Genomic DNA, 24211 nt, shown 5'->3' with positions numbered 1-24211 from the left:
TCTCTCTCTCTCTCTCTCTCTCTCTCTCTCTCTCTCTCTCTCTCTCTCTCTCTCTCTCTCTCTCTCTCTCTCTCTCTCTCTCTCTCCTCTCTCTCTCTCTCTCTCTCTCTCTCTCTCTCTCTCTCTCTCTCTCTCTCTCTCTCTCTCTCTCTCTCTCTCTCTCTCTCTCTCTCTCTCTCTCTCTCTCTCTCTGACTCTCTCTCTCTGACTCTCACTCGCTCTCTCTCTCTCTCTGACTCTCTTCTCTCTCTGACTCTCTTCTCTCTCTGACTCTCTTCTCTGTCTGACTCTCTTCTCTGTCTCTCTCCTTGAGTATCAGTGTATCATGACCAGACACAAAACTCCACTTACAACTCAAAATATCTCTCTCTCGCTCCCGCTCTCTCTCTCCCTCTCTTTCTCTGTGATTGCCGACAGATTCCTTTCAGACCATTCCTTACAGTGGGGCAAGGTTTCTTCCTGTGCTAATTAAGGATAGCTAGAGACAGCTTTGGTTCTGGGATCTGGCCAAGGTGTTCATGATACATGACGGGACAGGCTCCAAAAAATTTAAGACATACTCACCACACACCCACACCCACACACACACACACACACACACACATACACACACACACACACACACACACAGGCAAAAAGGGTTTATAGGGCCAAAAGACTGCACCAATATGTGCTCCAAGACTGTGACACACCTTTCTCTCTCTCTCGCTCTCTCTCACACAGACACAAAGACACATTCTAGAGGCTGGTGGGATTATAACTAAAGGCTGCCTCTCCATGCCTCTTGGTCCTAGGCTTTGGGATAGTTAAAAGGCCAGTGCCATAGGACCTGAGGGACCTACTGGGTACATAACTTAAAAGCATGTCTGACATGTATTGGGGTGCACAATCGTGGATTGATTTAAAAACCAATAGAATAATCTTTAAATGAATTCTTAAACTCACAGGCAGCTAGTGCAGAGACCTTAAAACCAGTGCAATTTCTGCTCTCCATCTGGTCTTGGTCAGTACCCGTGCTGCAGCATTCTGTATGTTTTGCAAATGGCTTTCTTGGGTAGACCACACAGGAGAGCATTATAGTAGTCAAGCCTCTCTGTATCAGTCTGAGAGAAAAACGGCCGCACCTTGGCAATGTTCCTCAGGTGGTAAAATATATTTTGGTCACATTCCTAATGTGTGATTTGAAATTGAGATCAGAATCTAAAATAACACCTAGGTTTTTTATCTTGTGTTTTATCTTTATTGCCCGTGAATTAAAATGTGCGGCCAGATTCTCTCTCTGTGCTTTGGCTCCAACAATAAGTACCTTGGTCTTGTCTTGATTTCGCTGGAGGAAGTTGTGAGCCATCCAAGTATTTAAATCACTAATAGAGTCTAATAATTTATCCGTGGAGCTAAAATCCTCCGGTGACACAGAAATGTAAAGTTGTGTATCGTCTGCATAGCAGTGAAAATCAATGCTGTGCTTTCTGATAACGCTGCCAAGGGGTGACATATATAAACTGAACAGTACCGGACCCAAAATCTAACTTTGTGGAACACAATATGTGACAAAAAACTCTCAACTGGTTAAATAGGTCCTAAAGCAATTTAGAACTGGACCTGAGAGGCCAACCCACCTCTCTAGTCTGTCTAGAAGGACATCATGGTCAACAGTGTTGAATGCAGCACTTAAATCCAAGACACCCCCTCCTGTCCAGCTCAGGCGTTCGGCGTCGCCAGCGTTCTAGCTGCTGCCAAACCTGCTGCTGGCAACGCCCTTCACTCATCAACCCCAGACTTGTCTCGTCATCATTACACACACCTGGTTCCAATCCCCACTCTATCACTGTCATTTGTCTTTGTCTGTCATTGTATATGTTGCTTGTTTTCCTGAGAGGTATCTCTCCTACTATTTCCTGAGTACTTTATATTTTGCACTGTGGGTTTCATCCCACTTTAAGCTATGGTGCTTTAATAAATTCAGTAGTTCTAAACCTGCGACTGCCTCCTGCCTCCTGCCTACTCCTCTCTACACTTGTGACAGTTCGGCATCTGTATTGGCTCTAAGATTTTGCCTAAGAATAGGTTGGAGATTGGCTGAAAATATCTAAGCGCTGAAGAATCTAGAATACTAGCAGTTTTTTAGAGCAGTGGGGAAAGTGCCTGTGAACAGGGAGTGATTAACAATAGCTTGCACTTCTTCAGATATGCAATTAAAAGCTGTTTTGAAGAAGGTGGGGGGGATAGGATCGAGAAGGCTTAAGTTGTAATATCACTTTCTTGAGCATGTCTGTGTCAACCAGGGAAAATAAATCCATAGTGCCTTTGCGTGGTAGGCTAGGACACATCATCAAACTTCTAATCAGGTCTTGACTGATACCAAGCCTAACGTTTGTTATCTTATCTCTGAAATATGTCGCAAACTCATCACATTTAGATGTGTAGGAAAGTTCACATAGATTTGCAGGGGTAGGATTTATCAGGCCATCAATGGTTGAGAAGAGTACTCTCAAATTATTCTGATTATTAGTGATCAAGTTAGAAAAATGAGCCCGTCTGGCATTTCAAATTGCCTTATTATACAGTACCAGTCAAAAGTTTGGACACACCTACTCATTCAAGGGTTTTTCTTTATATTTACTATTTTCTACATTGTAGAACAATCGTGAAGACATCAAAACTATGAAATAACACATATGGAATCATGTAGTAACCAAAAAATAGTTAAACAAATCAAAATATATTTTATATTTGAGATTCTTCAAAGTAGCCACCCTTTACCTTGATGACAGCTTTGCACACTCTCAACTAGCTTCACCTGGAATGCTTTTCCAACAGTCTTGAAGGAGTTCCAACATATGCTGAGCACGTTGGCTGCTTTTCCTTCACTCTGCGGTCCAACTCATCCCAAACCATCTCAATTGGGTTGAGGTTGGGTTATTGTGGAGGCCAGGTCATCTGATGCAGCACTCCATGACTCTCCTTCTTGGTCAAATAGCCCTTACGCAGCCTGGAGGTGTGTTAGGTCATTGTCGTGTTGAAAAACAAATGATAGTACCACTGAGCACAAACCAGATGGGATGGCGTATCGCTGCAGAATGCTGTGGTAGCCATGCTGGTTATGTGTGCCTTGAATTCTAAATAAATCACAGACAGTGTCACCAGCAAAGCACCCCCACACCATCACACCTCCTCCTCCATGCTTCATGGTGGGAACCACACATGCGGAGATCATCCGTTCACCTACTCTGCGTCTCTCAAAGACACGGTGGTTGGAACCAAAAATCTGACATTTGGACACATCAGACCAAAGGACAGATTTACACCGGTCTAATATCCATTGCTTGTTTCATGGCCCAAGCAAGTCTCTTGTTCTTATTGGTGTCCTTTAGTAGTGGTTTCTTTGCAGTAATTCGACCATGAAGGCCTGATTTACGCAGTCTCCTCTGAACAGTTGATGTTGAGATGTGTCTGTTACTTGCACTCTGTGAAGCATTTATTTGGGCTACAATTTCTGAGGCTAATAACTCTAATGAACTTATCCTCTGCAGCAGAGGTAACTCTGGGTCTTCCATTCCTGTGGCGGTCCTCATGAGAGACAGTTTCATCATAGCGCTTGATGGTTTTTGCGACTGCACTTGAAGAAACTTTCAAAGTTCTTGACATTTTCCGTATTGACTGACCTTCATGTCTTAAAGGTTGGAGTGGCGCAGTGGTCTAAGGCACTGCATCGCAGTGCTAGCTGTGCCACTAGAGATCCTGGTTCGAGTCCAGGCTCTGTCGCAGCCGGCCGCAACCGGGAGACCCAAGAGCGGCGCACAATTGGTCCAGCGTCGTCCAAGGTAGGGGAGGGTTTGGCCGGCAGGGATGTGGGTTCATTTCCCACGGGGGGCCAGTATGAAAAAAATTAATAAAACGTATGCATTCACTAACTCTAAGTCGCTCTGGATAAGAGCGTCTGCTAAATGACTAAAATGTAAAACAAAAAATGTAAATGTTAAAGTAATGATGGACTGTCGTTTCTCTTCACTTATCTGAGCTGTTCTTGCCATAATATGGACTTGGTCTTTTACCAAATTGGGCTATCTTCTGTATACCACCCCTACCTTGTCACAACACAGCTGATTGGCTCAAAAAATTAAGAAGGAAAGAAATTCCACAAATTGACTTTTAATGCATTCCATGTGACTACCTCATGAAGCTGGTTGAGAGATTGCCAAGTGTGTGCAAAGCTGTCATCAAGGCAAAGGGTGGCTGGTTTGAAGAATCTCAAATATAACATATATTTTGAGTTGTTTAACATTTTCTTGGTTACTACATGATTCCATATGTGTTATTTCATAGCTTTGATATCTTCACTATTATTATACAATGTAGAAAAGAGTAAAAATAAAGAAAAACCTTGGAATGAGTAGGTGTGTCCAAACTTTTGACTGGTACTGTATATGCCAATTTGTTCTCTCAGAATATCATAATGGTTCTGCAACTTTGACTTTCTCCACTTCCGCTCTGCCTTCTTCAATTTCTCTTTCATTAATTAGTTTCCTCACTCATCCAATGGGCTCTCCGTTTGGATGTGGCTTTTTTCAACTTTACTGGAGCTATGGCATCAATGGTTGCCCTTAATCTGCTAGTGAAGTTATTAACTAAATCATCACAAGAGGAGGGCAGAATAGGTGATGGAGTATTGTTCATACACTCAATACAATCTGTAGCAACTTCAGAGGTAAGATAGCTTTTCTTAATAATGTGTTAGCACAGTATTACCCTGGTAGTAGTAAAAAAAAATACACAGTGGAGATCAGACAAAGCAACATCAACAATAGAGGATATGTCAATAGAAAGCCACTTGGTAATAACCAGGTCCAGAGGATGGCTGCGGTTATAGGTGGGCACACACAGGCAAAGGGGGTGCAAAGAACTGCACCACGTAGTCCCCAGACCAGGGCCCATATCTACAAGACATCCCAGAAAAGGTCCTAGGAATCCTGTTAAAACCCGTTTTAATACAATAAAGCACTCCCAGCTCAGAGTAGATTTTAGGATGATGTTAAGACACTGCCCAGACACTCTGAGCCAGGAGTAAAATCAACTCATAAAAGTTTCTCACCTGGTAATCATGACCGTTTGAGGTATCGCAAAGGAAAGAGTGATAACGCTCATTGGCATTGTTGCAAATGATGAGGAATAACCAATCGCAATGAAGCATCGCCAGCTGTGAATTCTATAACACGCCTCAACCATCAAACATTGCAATGGTAAAACGTTTGATATAATTTTTGACTAATACGTTTTTTTTATCAATTCTGATGGCTGTTAAAAGCAGAATTTGTATAATAGGCAATTACTGTTATATCAACACAACCGTTTAACAACTCTAAATAGCTTTGGCTCAGTAGGCATCAAATTACTTGCCAATAATGTTGCATAAAACATTTGAAAACTTATTTGTTATCTTAAAACAGGTTTTAACAGGATTCCTATGACTTTTTGAGACGCTTAGTGTATACGGCCCCTTCCACCAAACATAGAGCACTCTTAAAGCTAGACTCAGCGATATGATGTAGATGCAGAAAGTAAACAGCATAGTGGGTACAACTTCTCCGCTGTTTTGGTGGCCTGGCTACCACGCTGTGAACAGCGTGAAGCAAACCTGTGCACATACACAGATACTGTGTGTGACTGTGTGAGAGCGAAGTCTTCCATCTCGCTCATCTCAATATCTGCGGTGCTGCTCGTGGCAATGAGGCTGAGTCTACCTTTAACTTCAGTTCCACTCCATTAACAACCAGAAATATTTCAGACCCAGCGACTCAACACTTTTATTGCATCAACAACAGCCATTAACCTTTTGAGCCATCCAACCATTATTAGAAAACTGTCAAACTTTCAGTTGTTTGACAGTGGCACAACATTGCATGGGAAGCTCAAGCTTTACAAGAGTGTATGACTCCATAGTGCATAACCATAAATATACAGTAGCTGAAGTTATTTCCCAGTCAGTGTTTGTCTAAGAAAGCAAAGCATAACAATGGCACTCTTGCTTGTTTGTATAAAGCCGGTTATGGCAGAAACCCCAGTGGTTTGCCTGTCATACAGGTAAAGATTTAAAAGCAGTTGAAGTTGCTCCTAGATACTGACCTAAGGTCATTTTCACATTTTTCCCCCTGGAGGAAAAATGCGAAAATGACCTTAGGTCAGTATACCCAGATCGAGAAAGGGCCTAATTTGCCATGGCTCAACCTGGGGTGTATTCACTAGGAACCAAACAGAAGCAAATGGGCTGTAACGGGGAGGGACCTACCTGAATTTGTCCAATAAGGAACACTAGATTTTGTTGCAAAATGCTTTCCGTTGCAAAATGTTTAGATTTTACGATTTGCACTAATGAATGCACTTCTGGTTTGGGATGAGTTTATGGATGGATTCCAACCTGAACACCTGGCTCCCTTCTCTCAGCTGGTTGTTCAACCACAGCAGGTTTTGTTTTCACTTTTTGCAACCACATGTCTTGATAAAAAGTCTTCATAAAGATTCCGCATCCCTGCTTCCTGAGTGTTTCTACCACCAGCCTTACAGGTCCCATAACAAAGTCAGCCTCGAGCTTTGCTACTATATCCACAAACTGTGTATAGAAAGAGAGAGATGTATTTAAGATGGCTACCAGAAAACAGCATCCAGTAGCCTTGACCAGCAATAAATCTTCACGGAAGCCCTTAGACATTGAAATTCAATATGCAGAAGGAACTGTTGCATCATGTGGAATGATCTCCAAAAGTCCTTAAAGTTGGTGGATTTGGTGCCCATAGGGCAATTCAGTCGGATGTTAGAGGGCCGTTTTACTGAAGAATGTGTTTTGCTTTTCGTGTTTGCTTTTTATGTATTGTGTATATAGATATGTATTGTCATTGTTGTATTGTGTAATTGTTGTTTATTGATGTGTTGTTTATTGCTGTTTGCTAGGTCGTCATTGTAAATAAGAATTTGTTGTTAATTGACATACCTGTATAAAAAAAGGTGAAATAAATGAAAAATGATGTCACCTTAGACACAAAGGTCACCTTAGACAACCGTGACTCAGAATGACTATCCCCACACACCGACCACTTCGTGGTCATAGCAAATTCCTCGTAGCCTGGCAACCATGTGACAGCGAGCAGTGTCTGCTTGGGCCGAGTCTAGACCACACTGAAGATAAATTAGCTAGAAAGAGAGAGAGCGAGCGAGAGAGAGCGAGAAAGAGAGCGAGAGAGAGCGAGAGAGAGAGAGAGAGAGAGAGCGAGAGAGAGAGCCACCCCTAACCTTCATCTCTAGGCAGTGAGAGATCTACAGTATCTGAGAGGAGTGGATGGGTATAAGATGAAAATTAGATCTATCAGAAAGCAAGGTATTGCCATATTGCTTACACCAATCCAATGCTTTGAGCTCTACAAGAAAGTATTGGCATAGGGGCTTGGTCTTTATTGGCGATGTATGAAACAGTGATAAACGTGTGACTTCAGCCCTGTCCAGAAACAACCCATCATCCCTGGGCACTGAACAAATTGGATCGGTATAAGTAATATGATAGTAATTCCACTTTTCTCACTGAGGTGTAGTGTCAAGGGGGAATTAAATAATGTTTGTCAGGGCTGGGCAATTTTGATGAGAGTGGAGGCCCCAAAAAATCTGAACTCATCATGAGGGGCCACAGTTGCTCGCGGGTCTGCGTACCCACATCCATACCCCTCCCCCCCACACACACATATTGTGAGCAAAACATTTTAGAGGCCCCCCACTTTCATGCAATTCTACACATTTTGCCATGGGGTATAGAGAAAATGTTGCCGTTTTAAAGCAAGTTTGCTGCAATTCTACACATTTTGCCATGGGGCGGAGAGAAGATTTAGCAATTGTATAATATAAGGAAATCAGTCAACTGAAATACAGTAATTAGGCCCTAAACTGTGGATTTCACATGACTTGGAATACAGATATGCATGTTGGTCACAGATACCTTTAAAAAAAGGTAGGAACGTAGATAAGAAAACCAGCCAGTACCTGGTGTGACCCCCGTTGATCAGGCTGTTGATTGTGGCCTGTGGAATGTTGTCCCACTCCTCTTCAATGGCTGTGCGAAGTTGCTGGATATTTGGGGGAACTGTAAAACGCTGTCGTACGTGTCGTTCCTGAGCATCCCAAACATGCTCAATGGGGTGACATGTCTGGTGAGTATGTCCCAGGAAAAACTGGGACATTTTCAGCTTCCATGAATTGTGTACAGATCCTTGCGACATGGGGCCGTGCATTATCATGCTGAAACATGAGGTGATGGCGGTGGATGAATGGCACAACAATGGACCTCAGGATCTCGTCACAGTATCATTCAAATTGCCATCGTTAAAATGCAATTGTGTTCGTTGTCCGTAGCTTATGCCTGCCTGCCCATACCATTACCCCACCGCCACCATGTGGCACTCTGTTCACAATGTTGACATCAGCAAACCGCTCGCCCACACGATGCCATACACGCATCTGCCCGGTACAGTTAAAACCGGGATTCATTCGTGAAGAGCACACTTCTCCAACGTGCCAGTGGCCATTGAGGGTGAGCATTTGCCCAGTGAAGTCGGTTACGACGCTGAACTGCAGTCAGGTCAAGACCCTGGTGAGGACAACGAGCATGCAGATGAGCTTCCCTGAGACGGTTTCTGACAGTTTGTGCAGAAATTTTTATCAGCTGTCCGAGTGGCTGGTCTCAGATGATCCCGCAGGTTAAGAAGCCCACACGTGGTCTGCGGTTGTGAGGCCGGTTAGAGGTACTGCCAAATTCTCTAACAATAAGTTGGAGGTGGCTTATGGTAGAAAAATTTACATTAAATTATCTTGCAACAGCTCCGGTGGACATTCCTGCAGTCAGCATGCGAATTGCACGCTCCCTCAACACTTGAGACATCTGTAGCATTGTGTTGTGTGACAAAACTGCACATTTTAGAGTGGCCTTTTCTTGTCCCCAGCACAAGGTGCACCTGTGTAATGATCATGCTGTTTAATCAGCTTCTTGATATGCCACACCTGTCAGGTGGATGGATTATCTTGGCAAATGAGAAATGCTCACTAACAGGGACGTAAACAAATTTGTGCACAAAATTTGAGAGAAGTAAGCTTTTTGTTCGTATGGAACATTTCTGGGATCTTTTATTTCAGCTCATGAAACATGGGACCAACACTTTACATATTGCGTTTATATTTTTGTTCAGTACAGTATATTTTATACTAAATATAATTTGACTAATTTGAGTCTCACATCACTGTGGGTTAAGGGTCAAGACAGAGAGGCTGACCAAAGATATTTATAACTAACCCAAGATAGTTCATCTGTGTCGTTAACAGTGGGAGAAATGAAGCATAGTGGGCAGAACAAGCAAGGAGGTGGGCAAACCCAAGCACGAGCTAGCGAGATCCTATTTGCGCGTTGTAGCATGTATTTGTATTTTTCAGTTAGGGAACGCCTACTCAGTTTGACCTTGCACTCCTAAACAACGCCATTTTTAAAAACTTTGGCAAAGTGTCAAGTCTATAAAACTTGTGCACTGTGTTCATAAGAGATTCTAGTTTTGGGAACAGAAAACTTTATTGAGATCATATATTTCATCGATGAGAAAATTTGCAGAATGTCGGCCCAATTTCACCTAGTTCCATCCTCTCCCACTACCCGCGACTGGACTTCCTCTCACTACCATATTTGGTGGTAGGAAAACATTCTGAACGGATGCTTCAGCTTTACAGCCCCTGTGACGTGTCTGGGTTCCCCCTTCTGTCTGTGGACTGACCTTGCAGTAGCATGTGGACGTTATCAATGTCCAAGGGGATGACTCCATCGTCCAGGGGGGCTTCCTCTGGGTTTAGCCCTGACGCCATATCTCCTGAGTGGGGAACCGATCACCAGGTGAGTCCTGGCAGCATGCTGGTGCTCTGTTGAGATAGCAAGGCATACAGGACAATAAATAATCTGAATTATATTTACTGTATATAACACACTTTCATTAATCACACCCACACACACACGTCAACCTAGTGGGCTCCGAGGAGAGTACTGTGTACACAAACTGTGTACCAGTAGTACATTAAATAGACATGGTGTCACCACTGTGAAAACTCCCAAGTCCCAAGAATATACAGTAGCAACAGCAGGTCAAATAAATGAAGTTTAATACAATACGAGTTGCAGCAAGCTGAACAACAATCCACATATGAGCAGAAAGATTACAAAACATTCAACAATATACAGGTACATACTAACATAGCTTAAGTACAAAAAAAACATATACACATAGGATCAACAGTGGAAACACGTATCTGGCTATAAATCTTTGTCCAAAAGAAAGAGTAACAGCCTATGTGTTGTGTGACACAAGTATTTAGTCAGCCACCAATTGTGCAAGTTCTCCCACTTAAAAAGATGAGAGAGGCCTGTAATTTTCATCATAGGTACACGTCAACTATGACAGACAAAATGAGAAAAAAAATCCATAAAAACACATTGTAGGATTTTTAATGAATTTATTTGCAAATTATGGTGGAAAATAAGTATTTGGTCAATAACAAAAGTTTCTCAATACTTTGTTATAATAATAAATAATAATAATAATAATAGTTATATACCCTTTGTTGGCAATGACACAGGTCAAACGTTTTCTGTAAGTCTTCACAAGGTTTTCACACACTGTTGCTGGTATTTTGGCCCATTCCTCCATGCAGATCTCCTCTAGAGCAGTGATGTTTTGGGGCTGTCGCTGGGCAACACGGACTTTCAACTCCCTCCAAAGATTTTCTATGGGGTTGAGATCTGGTGACTGGCTAGGCCACTCCAGGACCTTGAAATGCTTCTTACGAAGCCACTCCTTCGTTGCCCGGGCGGTGTGTTTGGGATCATTGTCATGCTGAAAGACCCAGCCACGTTTCATCTTCAATGCCCTTGCTGATGGAAGGAGGTTTTCACTCAAAATCTCACGATACATGGCCCCATTCATTCTTTCCTTTACACGGATCAGTCGTCCTGGTCCCTTTGCAGAAAAACTGCCCCAAAGCATGATGTTTCCACACCCATGCTTCACAGTAGGTATGGTGTTCTTTGGATGCAACTCAGCATTCTTTGTCCTCCAAACACGACGAGTTGAGTTTTTACCAAAAAGTTATATTTTGGTTTCATCTGACCATATGACATTCTCCCAATCCTCTTCTGGATCATCCAAATGCACTCTAGCAAACTTCAGACGGGCCTGGACATGTACTGGCTTAAGCAGGGGGACACGTCTGGCACTGCAGGATTTGAGTCCCTGGCGGCGTAGTGTGTTACTGATGGTAGGCTTTGTTACTTTGGTCCCAGCTCTCTGCAGGTCATTCACTAGGTCCCCCTGTGTGGTTCTGGGATTTTTGCTCACCGTTCTTGTGATCATTTTGACCCCACGGGGTGAGATCTTGCGTGGAGCCCCAGATCGAGGGAGATTATCAGTGGTCTTGTATGTCTTCCATTTCCTAATAATTGCTCCCACAGTTGATTTCTTCAAACCCAGCTGCTTACCTATTGCAGATTCAGTCTTCCCATCCTGGTGCAGGTCTACAATTTTGTTTCTGGTGTCCTTTGACAGCTCTTTGGTCTTGGCCAAAGTGGAGTTTGGAGTGTGACTGTTTGAGGTTGTGGACAGGTGTCTTTTATACTGATAACAAGTTCAAACAGGTGCCATTAATACAGGTAACGAGTGGAGGACAGAGGAGCCTCTTAAAGAAGAAGTTACAGGTCTGTGAGAGCCAGAAATCTTGCTTGTTTGTAGGTGACCAAATACTTATTTTCCACCATAATTTGCAAATAAATTCATTAAAAATCCTACAATGTGATTTTCTGGAAATTTTTTCTCAATTTGTCTGTCATAGTTGACGTGTACCTATGATGAAAATTACAGGCCTCTCTCATCTTTTTAAGTGGGAGAACTTGCACAATTGGTGGCTGACTAAATACTTTTTTCCCCCACTGTAAGCTACAGTGACGTGCACTGATATCATTTATCATGAATCATGGATCTGGTCATTCAGAATCTTCTTCCTCCTTGTCCTAGTTCCATTTCAACCCCTGTCCCCTGCTCGTAGGACCGCCCCCTTTCATGTACATGGTCCACAAAGCACCACTTAGCCTATTGGAGAACTAGGTGGGGCCATCTATTGCTTACACCTATCCAGTCCTTTCAGACGTGTGAACACCAAAGAGGTAAGGGGAACTACCCTAATTTCTCTGGCTGAATTTGCCCTTTTTTTTTAAGGAGAACTACCCAAACCTCTCTGACTTAATTTGCCCTTTTTTTCTTAGGGGAGCTAACATCTCATTCAGGGGAGCTGAACCCCTTTAATTCGCACCCTGCTGCTGGACCTCATATGGAAGCAAATTTGTGCCAGAATTCAGCTGTAGAAATGACCACAACGAATCTTGAAAACTGAATGCATCTAATAACAGATGACCAAATCGAACCGTGAATGTCATTTAAAGCTCCAAGGTGGTCATTTGCTATTTGATGTGTTAAGTTTGCTTATGCAAACGTAACAATGAAACATGATGAAGCCCCAAAATTGCCCACACTGGAAGCCTGTGTTTCAGACATAAGTAAGTGGACAATGTTTTTTTACTTTTAAACTCAGACAAAACAGAGATGCTAGTTCTAGGTCCCAAGAAACAAATTATATCTGCTGTCGGATCTGACAATGAATCTCATTGGTTGTACAGTCGTCTCAAATTAAAATGTGAAGGACCTCAACGTTACTCTGCACTCTGATCTCTCTTTTGACTAACATATAAAAAAACATTTCAAGAGAAGCTTTTTTCCATCTTCGTAACTGTCACGCCCTGACTCAGGGGACGGTTATTTGTTGAGTCAGGGTGTGTATATTTCGTGTTGTGTTTATTTCTATGTTTAGGTTCTAGATCGTTTAGATCTACAGTGGGGAGAACAAGTATTTGATACACTGCTGATTTTGCAGGTTTTCCTACTTACAAAGCATGTAGAGGTCTGTCATTTTTATCATAGGTACACTTCAACTGTGAGAGACGCAATCTAAAACAAAAATCCAGAAAATCACATTGTATAATTTTTAAGTAATTAATTTGCATTTTATTGCATGACATAAGTATTTGATACATCAGAAAAGCAGAACTTAATATTTGGTACAGAAACCTTTGTTTGCAATTACAGAGATCATACGTTTCCTGTAGGTCTTGACCAGGTTTGCACACACTGCAGCAGGGATTTTGGCCCACTCCTCCATACAGACCTTCTCCAGATCCTTCAGGTTTCGGGGCTGTCGCTGGGCAACACGGACTTTCAGCTCCCTCCAAATATGTTCTATTGGGATCAGGTCTGGAGACTGGCTAGGCCACTCCAGGACCTTGAGATGCTTCTTAAGGAGCCACTCCTTAGTTGCCCTGGCTGTGTGTTTCGGGTCGTTGTCATGCTGGAAGACCCAGCCACGACCCATCTTCAATGCTCTTACTGAGGGAAGGAGGTTGTTGGCCAAGATCTCGCGATACATGGCCCCATCCATCCTCCCCTCAATACGGTGCAGTCGTCCTGTCCCCTTTGCAGAAAAGCATCCCCAAAGAATGATGTTTCCACCTCCATGCTTCACGGTTGGGATGGTGTTCTTGGGGTTGTACTCATCCTTCTTCTTCCTCCAAACACGGCGAGTGGAGTTTTGACCAAAAAGCTCTATTTTTGTCGCATCAGACCACATGACCTTCTCCCATTCCTGCTCTGGATCATCCAGATGGTCATTGGCAAACTTCAGATGGGCCTGGACATGCGCTGGCTTGAGCAGGGGGACCTTGCGTGCGCTGCAGGATTTTAATCCATGACGGCGTAGTGTGTTACTAATGGTTTTCTTTGAGACTGTGGTCCCAGCTCTCTTCAGGTCATTGACCAGGTCCTGCCATGTAGTTCTGGGCTGATCCCTCACCTTCCCTCATGATCATTGATGCCCCACGAGGTGAGATCTTGCATGGAGCCCCAGACCAAGGGTGATTGACCGTCATCTTGAACTTCTTCCATTTTCTAATAATTGCGCCAACAGTTGTTGCCTTCTCACCAAGCTGCTTGCCTATTGGCCTGTAGCCCATCCCAGCCTTGTGCAGATCTACAATTTTATCCCTGATGTCCTTACACAGCTCTCTGGTCTTGGCCATTGTGGAGAGGTTAGAGTCTGTTTGATTGAGTGTGTGGACAGGTGTCTTTTCTACAGGTAACGAGTTCAAACAGGTGCAGTTAATACAGGTAATGAGTGGAGAACAGGAGGGCTTCTTAAAGAAAAACTAACAGGTCTGTGAGAGCCGGAATTCTTACTGGTTGGTAGGTGATCAAATACTTATGTCATGCAATAAAATGCAAATTATTACTTAAAAATCATACAATGTGATTTTCTGGATTTTTGTTTTAGATTGCGTCTCTCACAGTTGAAGTGTACCTATGATAAAAATTACAGACCTCTACATGCTTTGTAAGTAGGAAAACCTGCAAAATCGGCAGTGTATCAAATACTTGTTCTCCCCACTGTATGTTGGCCAGGGTGGTTCCCAATCAGAGGCAGCTGTAGCTCGTTGTCTCTGATTGGGGACCATACTTAGGCAGCCGTTTGGCACCAGTCTGTGTGGGATCTTGTTCCGTGTGAGGTATGTTATTTTGTCTACCTTGGACTTCACGGTTCGTTTGTTGTTTTGTTGTGTGTTCAGTACGTAATTAAATATGAATACATATCACGCTGCGCCTTGGTCCTTCTCGTTAATGAACGATCGTGACAGTAACATTGCAAAAGTCTGAACCGTTTTGTAAAAAAAAGTATGCAGAAAAGCTAACCCATGCTTTTTAAAAATTATTATCAGCTTTAATATCGCAGATAGATAGTAGCTTCCATCAATGTAATTCTCTGCATCATTTCCAATCCCCCATATATATTTTTGTAAATATATACTGTATATATACAGCACCAGTCAAAGGTTTGGACACACCTACTCATTCCAGGGTTTTTCTTTATTTTTTACTATTTTCTACATTGTAAAATAATAGTGAAGACATCAAAACTATGAAATAACACATATGGAATCACGTAGTAACCAAAAAAGTGTTAAACAAATCAAAATATATTTTATATTTGAGATCCTTCAAATAGCCACCCTTTGCCTTGATGACAGCTTTGCACACTCTTGGCATTCTCTCAACCAGCTTCATGAGATAGTCACCTGGAATGCATTTCAATTAATAGGTGTGCCTTCTTAAAAGTTAATTTGTGGAATTTCGTTCCTTCTTAATGCATTTGAGCCATTTAGTTGTGTTGTGACAAGGTGCTCAAATAAGCAAAGAGAAAGAACAGTCCATCATTACTTTAAGACATGAAGGTCAGTCAATACAGAACATTTCAAGAACTTTGAAAGTTTCTTCAAGTGCAGTCGCAAAAACCATCAAGCGCTATGATGAAACTGGCACTCATGAGGACAGCCAGAGGAATGGAAGACCCAGAGTTACCTCTGCTGCAGAGGATATGTTCTTTAGAGTTATAAGAAGAAGAGACTTGCTTGGGCCAAGAAACACGAGCAATGGACATTAGACCGGTGGAATTTTGTCCTTTGGTCTGGAGTCCAAATTGGAGATTTTTGTTTCCAACCGCCGTGTCTTTGTGAGACACAGTGTGGGTGAACGGATGATCTCTGCATGTGTATTTCCCACCGTAAAGCATGGAGGAGGTGTTAAGGTGTGGGTGTGCTTGGCTGGTGACACTGTCTGTGATTTATTTAGAATTCAAGGCACACTTAACCAGCATGGCTACCAAAGCTTCCACAATCCCCCGACCTCAACCAAATTGAGATGGTTTGGGATGAGTTGGACCGCAGTGAAGGAAAAGCAGCCAACAAGTGCTCAGCATATGTGGGAACTCCAAGACTGTTGGAAAAGCATTCCAGGTGAAGCAGTTTTTTTTTAATTCTAAGACTGTGCAAAGCTGTCATCAAGGCAAAGGCTACTTTGAAGAATCTAAAATCTAAAATATATTTCATTTGTTTAACTCTTTTTTGGTTACTACATGATTCCATATGTGTTATTTCATAGTTTTGATGTCTTCACTATTATTCTACAATGTAGAAAATAGTAAAAATAAAGAAAAACCCTTGAATGAGTAGGTGTGTCCAAACATTTGACTGGTACTGAATATATAACATAGTTCCTCCCTAGGTTTCTTCCTAGGTTCCTGCCATTCTAAGGAGTTTCAGCCTTATTCTAAAAAAATTCCCTCATCAATCTACACAGAATAGCCCATAATGACAATGCAAAAACTGGTTTTTAGAAATGTTTGCTAATTTATAAAAACATTTTTTTTAATGAAATATCACATTTACATAAGTATTCAGACCCTTTCCTCAGTACTTTGCTGAAGTACCTTTGGCAGCGATTACAGCCTCAAATCTTCTTGGGTATGACGCTACAAGCTTGACACACCTGTATTTGGGGAGTATCTTCCATTCTTCTCTACAGATCCTCTCAAACTCTGTCAGGTTGGATGGTGAGCGTTGCTGCACAGCACAGCTATTTTCAGGTCTCTCCAGAGCTGTTCGATCGGGTTCAAGTCTGGGCTCTGGCTTGGCCACTCAAGGACATTCAGAGACTTGTCCTGAAGCCACTCCTGCGTTGTCATGGCTGTGTGCTTAGAGTCATTGCCCTGTTGGAAGGTGAACCTTCGTCCCCAGTCTGAGGTCCTGAGCGCTCTGGAGCAGGTTTTCATCAAGGATCTCTCTGTACTTTGCTCCGTTCATCTCTGCCTTGATCCTGACTAGTCTCCCAGTCCCTGCCGCTGAAAAACATCCCCACGGCATGATGCTGCCACCACCATGCTTCACCGTAGGGATGGTGCCACGTCCTCTGTAGCTCAGCTGGTAGAGCACGGCGCTTGTAACGCCAAGGTAGTGGGTTCGATCCCCGGGACCACCCATACACAAAAATGTATGCACGCATGACTGTAAGTCGCTTTGGATAAAAGCGTCTGCTAAATGGCATATTATTATTATATTATTTATGTTTCCTCCAGACATGATGCTTGTCATTCAGGCCAAATATTTCAATCTTGGTTTCATCAGACCAGAGAATCTTGTTTCTCATGGTCTGAGAGTCTTTAGGTGCCTTTTGGCAAACTCCAAGCCGGCTGTCATGTGCCTTTTACTGGGGAGTGGCTTCCGTCTGGCCACTCTACCATAAAGGCCTGATTGGTGGAGTGCTGCAGAGATGGTTGGCCTTCTGGAAGGTTCTCCCATCTCCACAGAGGAACTCTAGAGCTCTGTCAGAGTGACAATCGGGTTCTTGTTCACCTCCCTGACCAAGGCCCTTCTCCCCCGATTGCTCAGTTGCATCCAGCTCTAGGAAGAGTCTTGGTGGTTCCAAACGTCTTCCATTTAAGAATGATGGAGGCCCCTGTGTTCTTGGGGTCCTTCAATGCTGCAGAAAGTTTTTGGTACCCTTCCCCAGATCTGTGCCTCGCCACAATCCTGTCTCGGAGCTCTACGGACAATTCCTTCGACCTCATGGCTTGGTTTTTGTTCTGACATGCACTGTCAACTGTGGGACCTTATATAGACAGGTGTGCACCTTTCCAAATCATGTCCAATCAATTGAATTTACCACAAGTGGACTCCAATCAAGTTGTAGAAACATCTCAAGGATGATCAGTGGAAACAGGATGCACCTGAGCTCAATTTACAGTCTCATATCAAAGGGTCTGAATACTTATGTAAATAAGGTATTTCTGTTTTTTATTTTTAATAAATGTGCAAAGATTTCTAAAAACCTGTTTTCACTTCATCATTATGGGGTATTGTGTATAGATTGCTGAGAATTTTATTTATTATTTAATAAATTTTAGAATAAGGCTGTAACATAACAAAATGTGGTAAAAGTCAAGGGGTCTGAATACTTTCCGAAGGCACTGTAGGTATGTGCAGCAATCCAAAGACTTGTGTAAGGAGTGTTGAGTGCATGTGCATACTGATTTTGCGAAAATAAGCAACTTTTCACGCAGACAAAACTACCAGTGCCTGCATACAAACCTGTAGGTTAAAAGCACACAGTTAACTTTATTTATGTGTAAAATTCATACACAAAATCCAGTGCAAGATTTCTTCAAATGTTTTTTACACCGTGGAAATTGTTTGTTTACCAGCTGGAGTTTCTAAAACATTTGTAAATGTCTGATTATTATTTTACATATAATCCACAGCGTGTATATAGGCATGCATCCTAAAGGAGAAAAAACTTGCACAATGCTTTAACTGGAGTGATAAAAGACCCTCAGAAACAAACAGTGAGAAATGGTGAGTAATATTAAATGACATATGCACAAATAAAAAAGTGTGAGTCATAACATAAAATAACACACGTTTCAGTCATGTGGCCATAATCAGTGTCAGTTTACACAATGACATGTGCTACAAGCTAGATAAACATATAACTACTACGCCCACAACGGGTGCTCACTGCTCAATCACAAATACTAGTGAGTAGGTGACATACAGAGTTACCCACATGAAGTAACATATTGGCATGTTGGAATGTGTGCCCTTGTTGTGTGTGGTGGCCAGTGTTTTCTTGTGTCACTATGGTGAGGAGACAAAATTGGACGGTCAGCTGCCTGTCTATGTGGCTGGAAACAGGTAGCCTTGCAGGCAGCTGTCCTATTAATGTGCTTTGAACACGCGCACACACGCGCACACACACACAAACACACACGCGCACACACCCACACAAACATTGATTTGTCAGGCTAACATCAGAGGTGGAAAAACTGTCTCTGCCCAAAGGTCTGATCCTATGAAGCATGTCAGGGCACACACCCACAAACACACACGCACACACACAGCGACGTGCCAGGAATCTGTGGTGGTGCCCAGAAATAGGACATAATATCGTTGATCTCCAGCCGAGCTCCTGCTCCAATCTGCGTGCAGGCCGAGGGTACCTTTTATCAATGGCAGATAGAGGTCTATCGTTTATGCTGATCTACCTATTTATAGCTTTGTCATGTCATGTGACAACCTGGGGTGCATACCAATGCACTTGTTCCCTACTTCCCACAAATCTATAAGCATTGGCTTGGTGGAGGCATGGGCTATTGAGTTTCCACCACATTTCTTATACCAGTAATTTCGTTGTACCAGTCATGTCCTCCTACTAAGTTAAAAACAGACTTCCAGGTGACAGAGTCCGGACTAATGGAACAGATATCCGAGTAACACAAACAGTGTCGGCCCAGTGGCAGCCCTTTGAGTATTTAGCACTGCATATCCCCTCTGTAAATCTCATAAGCCCTTGTTAAGCAATAATATATCAAACAGTGGAGGCTCCTCAGAGGAGGAAGGGGAGGGCACACCTCCTCAATAAATTTCATAAAAACAGTGAAACATTTCAAAAGTGATCCTTTTTAGATAAACTATGCTAAATACACTGCTCAAAAAATAAAGGGAACACTTAAACAACACAATGTAACTCCAAGTCAATCACACTTCTGTGAAATCAAACAGTCCACTTAGGAAGCAACACTGATTGACAATACATTTCACATGCTGTTGTGCAAATGGAATAGACAACAGGTGGAAATTATAGGCAATTAGCAAGACACCCCCAATAAAGAAGTGGTTCTGCAGGTGGTGACCACAGACCACTTCTCAGTTCCTATGCTTCCTGGCTGATGTTTTGGTCACTTTTGAATGCTGGCGGTGCTTTCACTCTAGTGGTAGCATGAGACGGAGTCTACAACCCACACAAGTGGCTCAGGTAGTGCAGCTCGTCCAGGATGGCACATCAATGCGAGCTGTGGCAAGAAGGTTTGCTGTGTCTGTCAGCGTAGTGTCCAGAGCATGGAGGCGCTACCAGGAGACAGGCCAGTACATCAGGAGACGTGGAGGAGGCCGTAGGAGGGCAACATCCCAGCAGCAGGACCGCTACCTCCGCCTTTGTGCAAGGAGGAGCAGGAGGAGCACTGCCAGAGCCCTGCAAAATGACCTCCAGCAGGCCACAAATGTGCATGTGTCTGCTCAAACGGTCAGAAACAGACTCCATGAGGGTGGTATGAGGGCCCGACGTCCACAGGTGGGGGTTGTGCTTACAGCCCAACACCGTGCAGGGCGTTTGGCATTTGCCAGAGAACAGCAAGATTGGCAAATTCGCCACTGGCGCCCTGTGCTCTTCACAGATGAAAGCAGGTTCACACTGAGCATGTGACAGACGTGACAGAGTCTGGAGACGCCGTGGAGAACGTTCTGCTGCCTGCAACATCCTCCAGCATGACCGGTTTGGCGGTGGGTCAGTCATGGTGTGGGGTGGCATTTCTTTGGGGGGCCGCACAGCCCTCCATGTGCTCGCCAGAGGTAGCCTGACTGCCATTAGGTACCGAGATGAGATCCTCAGACCCCTTGTGAGACCATATGCTGGTGCGGTTGGCCCTGGGTTCCTCCTAATGCAAGACAATGATAGACCTCATATGGCTGGAGTGTGTCAGCAGTTCCTGCAAGAGGAAGGCATTGATGCTATGGACTGGCCCGCCCGTTCCCCAGACCTGAATCCAATTGAGCACATCTGGGACATCATGTCTCGCTCCATCCACCAACGCAACGTTGCACCACAGACTGTCCAGGAGTTGGCGGATGCTTTAGTCCAGGTCTGGGAGGAGATCCCTCAGGAGACCATCCGTCACCTCATCAGGAGCATGCCCAGGCATTGTAGGGAGGTCATACAGGCACGTGGAGGCCACACACACTACTGAGCCTCATTTTGACTTGTTTTAAGGACATTACATCAAAGTTGGATCAGCCTGTAGTGTGGTTTTCCACTTTAATTTTGAGGGTGACTCCAAATCCAGACCTCCATGGGTTGATAAATTTGATTTCCATTGATCATTTTTGTGTGATTTTGTTGTCAGCACATTCAACTATGTAAAGAAAAAAGTATTTAATAAGATTATTTCATTCATTCAGATCTAGGATGTGTTGATTAAGTGTTCCCTTTATTTTTTTGAGCAGTGTATATTAATGTCACCAAATAATTGATTAAAACACACTGTTTTGCAATGAAGGCCTACAGTAGCCTCAACTGCGCTCTGTAGGGTAGCACCGTTGTGTACATTTACATCATTTAGCAGACATTTAGCAGACACTCTTATCCAGCCGGAGGACAGCTTCCGTCCTCCTCTGGGTACATTGACTTCAATACAAAACCTAGGAGACTTGTGGTTCGTACCCACTTCTACAAACTGAATCTAGTACTGAAAGCATAAGCTACAGCTAGCCAACAATGCAGTGCATAAAATGTGGTGAGTAGTTGACTCAAAGAGAGAAAATGACAATAGTTGAACAGTTTTGAACAAATTAATTTATTCAAAAATGAAGGAAAAGCAAGAGAGAGAGAGAGAGAGAGCTATAGTTTGTATTTATTTCACTTTCACTTACTTAGCTAGCGAATGCAGCTAGCTAGTTTAGCCTACTCAAACACCCAGCTCAAACAGAGAGGGAAGCTATGTTACCTAGCTTGCTATGGCTATCCAACACTGGAACTCTTCCAAGTCAAGGTAAGGTTTTGGTTTTATTAATTTATTGCAACCGGAGCCCACCAGTGTAACTGCTAAACTGCTTGCTAACTGTACACTGTACTACATGATTGTAGCGGGTATACTAACGGGTTAGTTCTAGTAGCTATGTTGACTTGACGTTAGCTAATATTGTGACAACGATGTAGGCTGTGTGTAGCGGTTAGCAGTTATGATGGTTTGACCTCGCGTAGATGCGAGAAAGTATTATCCAACGATCAAAGGGCTCATGCTGTTTGTATGTGGCTGCTATGAAAGTGAACTGTGTTTGCGTGTGATCAGGGTTGTATTCATTCCACCAATTCTGTTGAAAAAATGTTTTAAACGGAAGCAAACGAAATGAAACGCGGATAAACATACCTGAATTTGTCCAATAGAAACTCTTGTTTGCAACTGTTGGACTAATGATTACACCCTAGATCCGCTAGATGCAGGCAAGATTGTGTAATGTGGTATTGAATGTGTCAATGTCTGTCACCTTGATTACTCAAATTTCTCTCGACCTGTGCACCTACGTTGTAAACTTTCATTCATAGGCTAGGTTGTAGCAACCTCATGATGGGTTTAGGGAAAATTCGAGTATCATGTAGTTACATTGAGCTGGGTGAATGGAATATGAATGACAGTCATCTAATATACTGTAATAGAAATAAGGCCATGCTCATTAAAAAAAATATCGTCCTCCATCATCTTAAACGGCACCGACCACCACTGATATCAAAACATGCATTGTGTTTTTTTGCAGCTTGGGGTCTAGTATAGGGTTCATGTTTACGGAGAGGTGCACGAATGTGACATGGCACATCCCACTGGACACAGACATCAATTCAAAGTCTAGTCCACGTTGGTTCAACATAATTTAATTGAAATGACGTGGAAACAACGTTGATTCAACCAGTGTGTGCTCAGTGGGATGGCACAGGAAAAGCTGCCTCTTTCAAACGCACTGTTCGTTGTCAATGTCCCACTGGCTCAGATGTTGGGGGAGTGTGCTATTATTATTGGTAGTGTAATATGACCGTTTTACCCCAGTGGTTTAGTTTTATGCATCATTTTATGAACAGTGCACACAGCTTGGGTTGTATAATTTAATATGCCCATAAAACATGCATTATATTTATATTGGAAGTCACTTCACATGTATCACTACCTGGCACAACTCCATTTACCCACTGTACAGTTGTATGCCTGCACTGCACCTACTGCCTTCTTTACCCTGATTGGGGCAAATACAACTGTCAAATACTTTTACAATACACAAGGTGTGCTCGATTTAGCTTGCCCCATTAAATGGAACCAATGGAATATTCAGAAAAGTGCAATCTCTGTCCACCCTTTATCCCAGTCAAACCAGAACAAATGCAATTATTGTATGTAACCCTACTGATTGCTGTAACCCTACATCAATGCTTCAAGTCACACAATCATAATAGGCAAAGGTCAGGATTCAGGAACACTGTTGATTCCACCTACTGGGTCGAGCAGCTAACATCACAGCAAGACCAGACTGCTCCAGGGACAAGTTTCAACCCTGTTCTCTCTCAGACCTGATAGGTGTGGTGGATTAGGCAAGCTGGAAAAAATTACTGTATGAGTCACCATAACCGCATGCAGACACACACACACACACAAGCAACGCAGGCATGCAGAAACAAATCCGTTGGATGGGATCATTCGTTACAAAGATGTGATTTAAGTGTTGGGCTTTAGCAAAAAATAATCTTCTGAGTGCTTGCGATATTTGGTTTTAAAACTGCCCCCTCAAAACAGGATAAGATGGCTTTAATATCCATACAAGTTTAGGAAAGACAGCTTTAGAGGAAAAAAGTAACAAAATAAAGTAATGACAAAATAGTAATAATAGCACTGTGGGGAATTGTGGGGAATTGTGGAGTAAAATAAGGCCTAATTATTTTATTGTATTTAACTGAGAAATAGCAAGTGGTGAAACTTTTGTGAGGCACTGATTTTGTTTGCGGTTTCCTTTTCCTCCCATTGCACTCGCCAGCACAATCCTGGGCGGGTCTTGGGGAAAGATTTCATGCTACATACTGGTTAGTCACGGATACACACTCTATATCTCGCGCACATGCTTTAAGACAAACAGAACATATTCACCAATGCACCGAAACATGATTTGTAATGTAAACAAATGGTTACTGTCTGTCCGTTTGTTAAACACAGTAGGGTTGTCCAACGAAAAGAGTGCCTTTTGCGTCTCTTTTATATTTTAAGTAGACATTGTGCACAAACATTCAATTTTAAAAGCCTGTTATATTAAACGAAGTGACAACATGGAAAATTCAATTTAATATGAATAAAGACTTGCTAAATTGCCAAAATTCAGCATTTTGACACTTCCCTCTCTGCATCCTCTGTGACTTCTAGAAAGATTTTAACGCACTTAACCCCAACATTTTCCCAAGTTCTCACCATCATTGTAAAGCCCTAGTTATTTTGTTGCTTTGAAAAGGTCATTTCTGAAGATTATTATTTATTTCATGTCATTAGTGATCAGTGGATGCTGCTGAGGGGAGGACGGCTCATGATAATGGCTGGAACACAGCGAATGGAATGGCATCAAACACATATGTTT

At 42.8% G+C, this 24211-nt stretch overlaps 1 protein-coding gene across 1 annotated transcript in view; it reads right to left on the bottom strand.

Moving 5' to 3' along the window:
* The window catches only part of LOC121552132 (nesprin-2-like), a 236291-nt gene that overhangs the window by 208195 nt on the left and 3885 nt on the right, over positions 1 to 24211 (bottom strand). Inside the window, exon 2 of the mRNA XM_045211261.1 lies at positions 9795 to 9936. Within this exon, the coding sequence (XP_045067196.1) occupies positions 9795 to 9882 (88 nt within the window). The 5' untranslated portion in view covers positions 9883 to 9936. The remainder of the gene's footprint in view (positions 1 to 9794; positions 9937 to 24211) is intronic.

The sequence above is a fragment of the Coregonus clupeaformis genome, chromosome 36 (genome assembly GCF_020615455.1).
Source record: "Coregonus clupeaformis isolate EN_2021a chromosome 36, ASM2061545v1, whole genome shotgun sequence".
In the NCBI taxonomy this organism is placed as follows: domain Eukaryota; kingdom Metazoa; phylum Chordata; class Actinopteri; order Salmoniformes; family Salmonidae; genus Coregonus; species Coregonus clupeaformis.
This window is presented reverse-complemented; position numbering and strand designations above follow the sequence as displayed.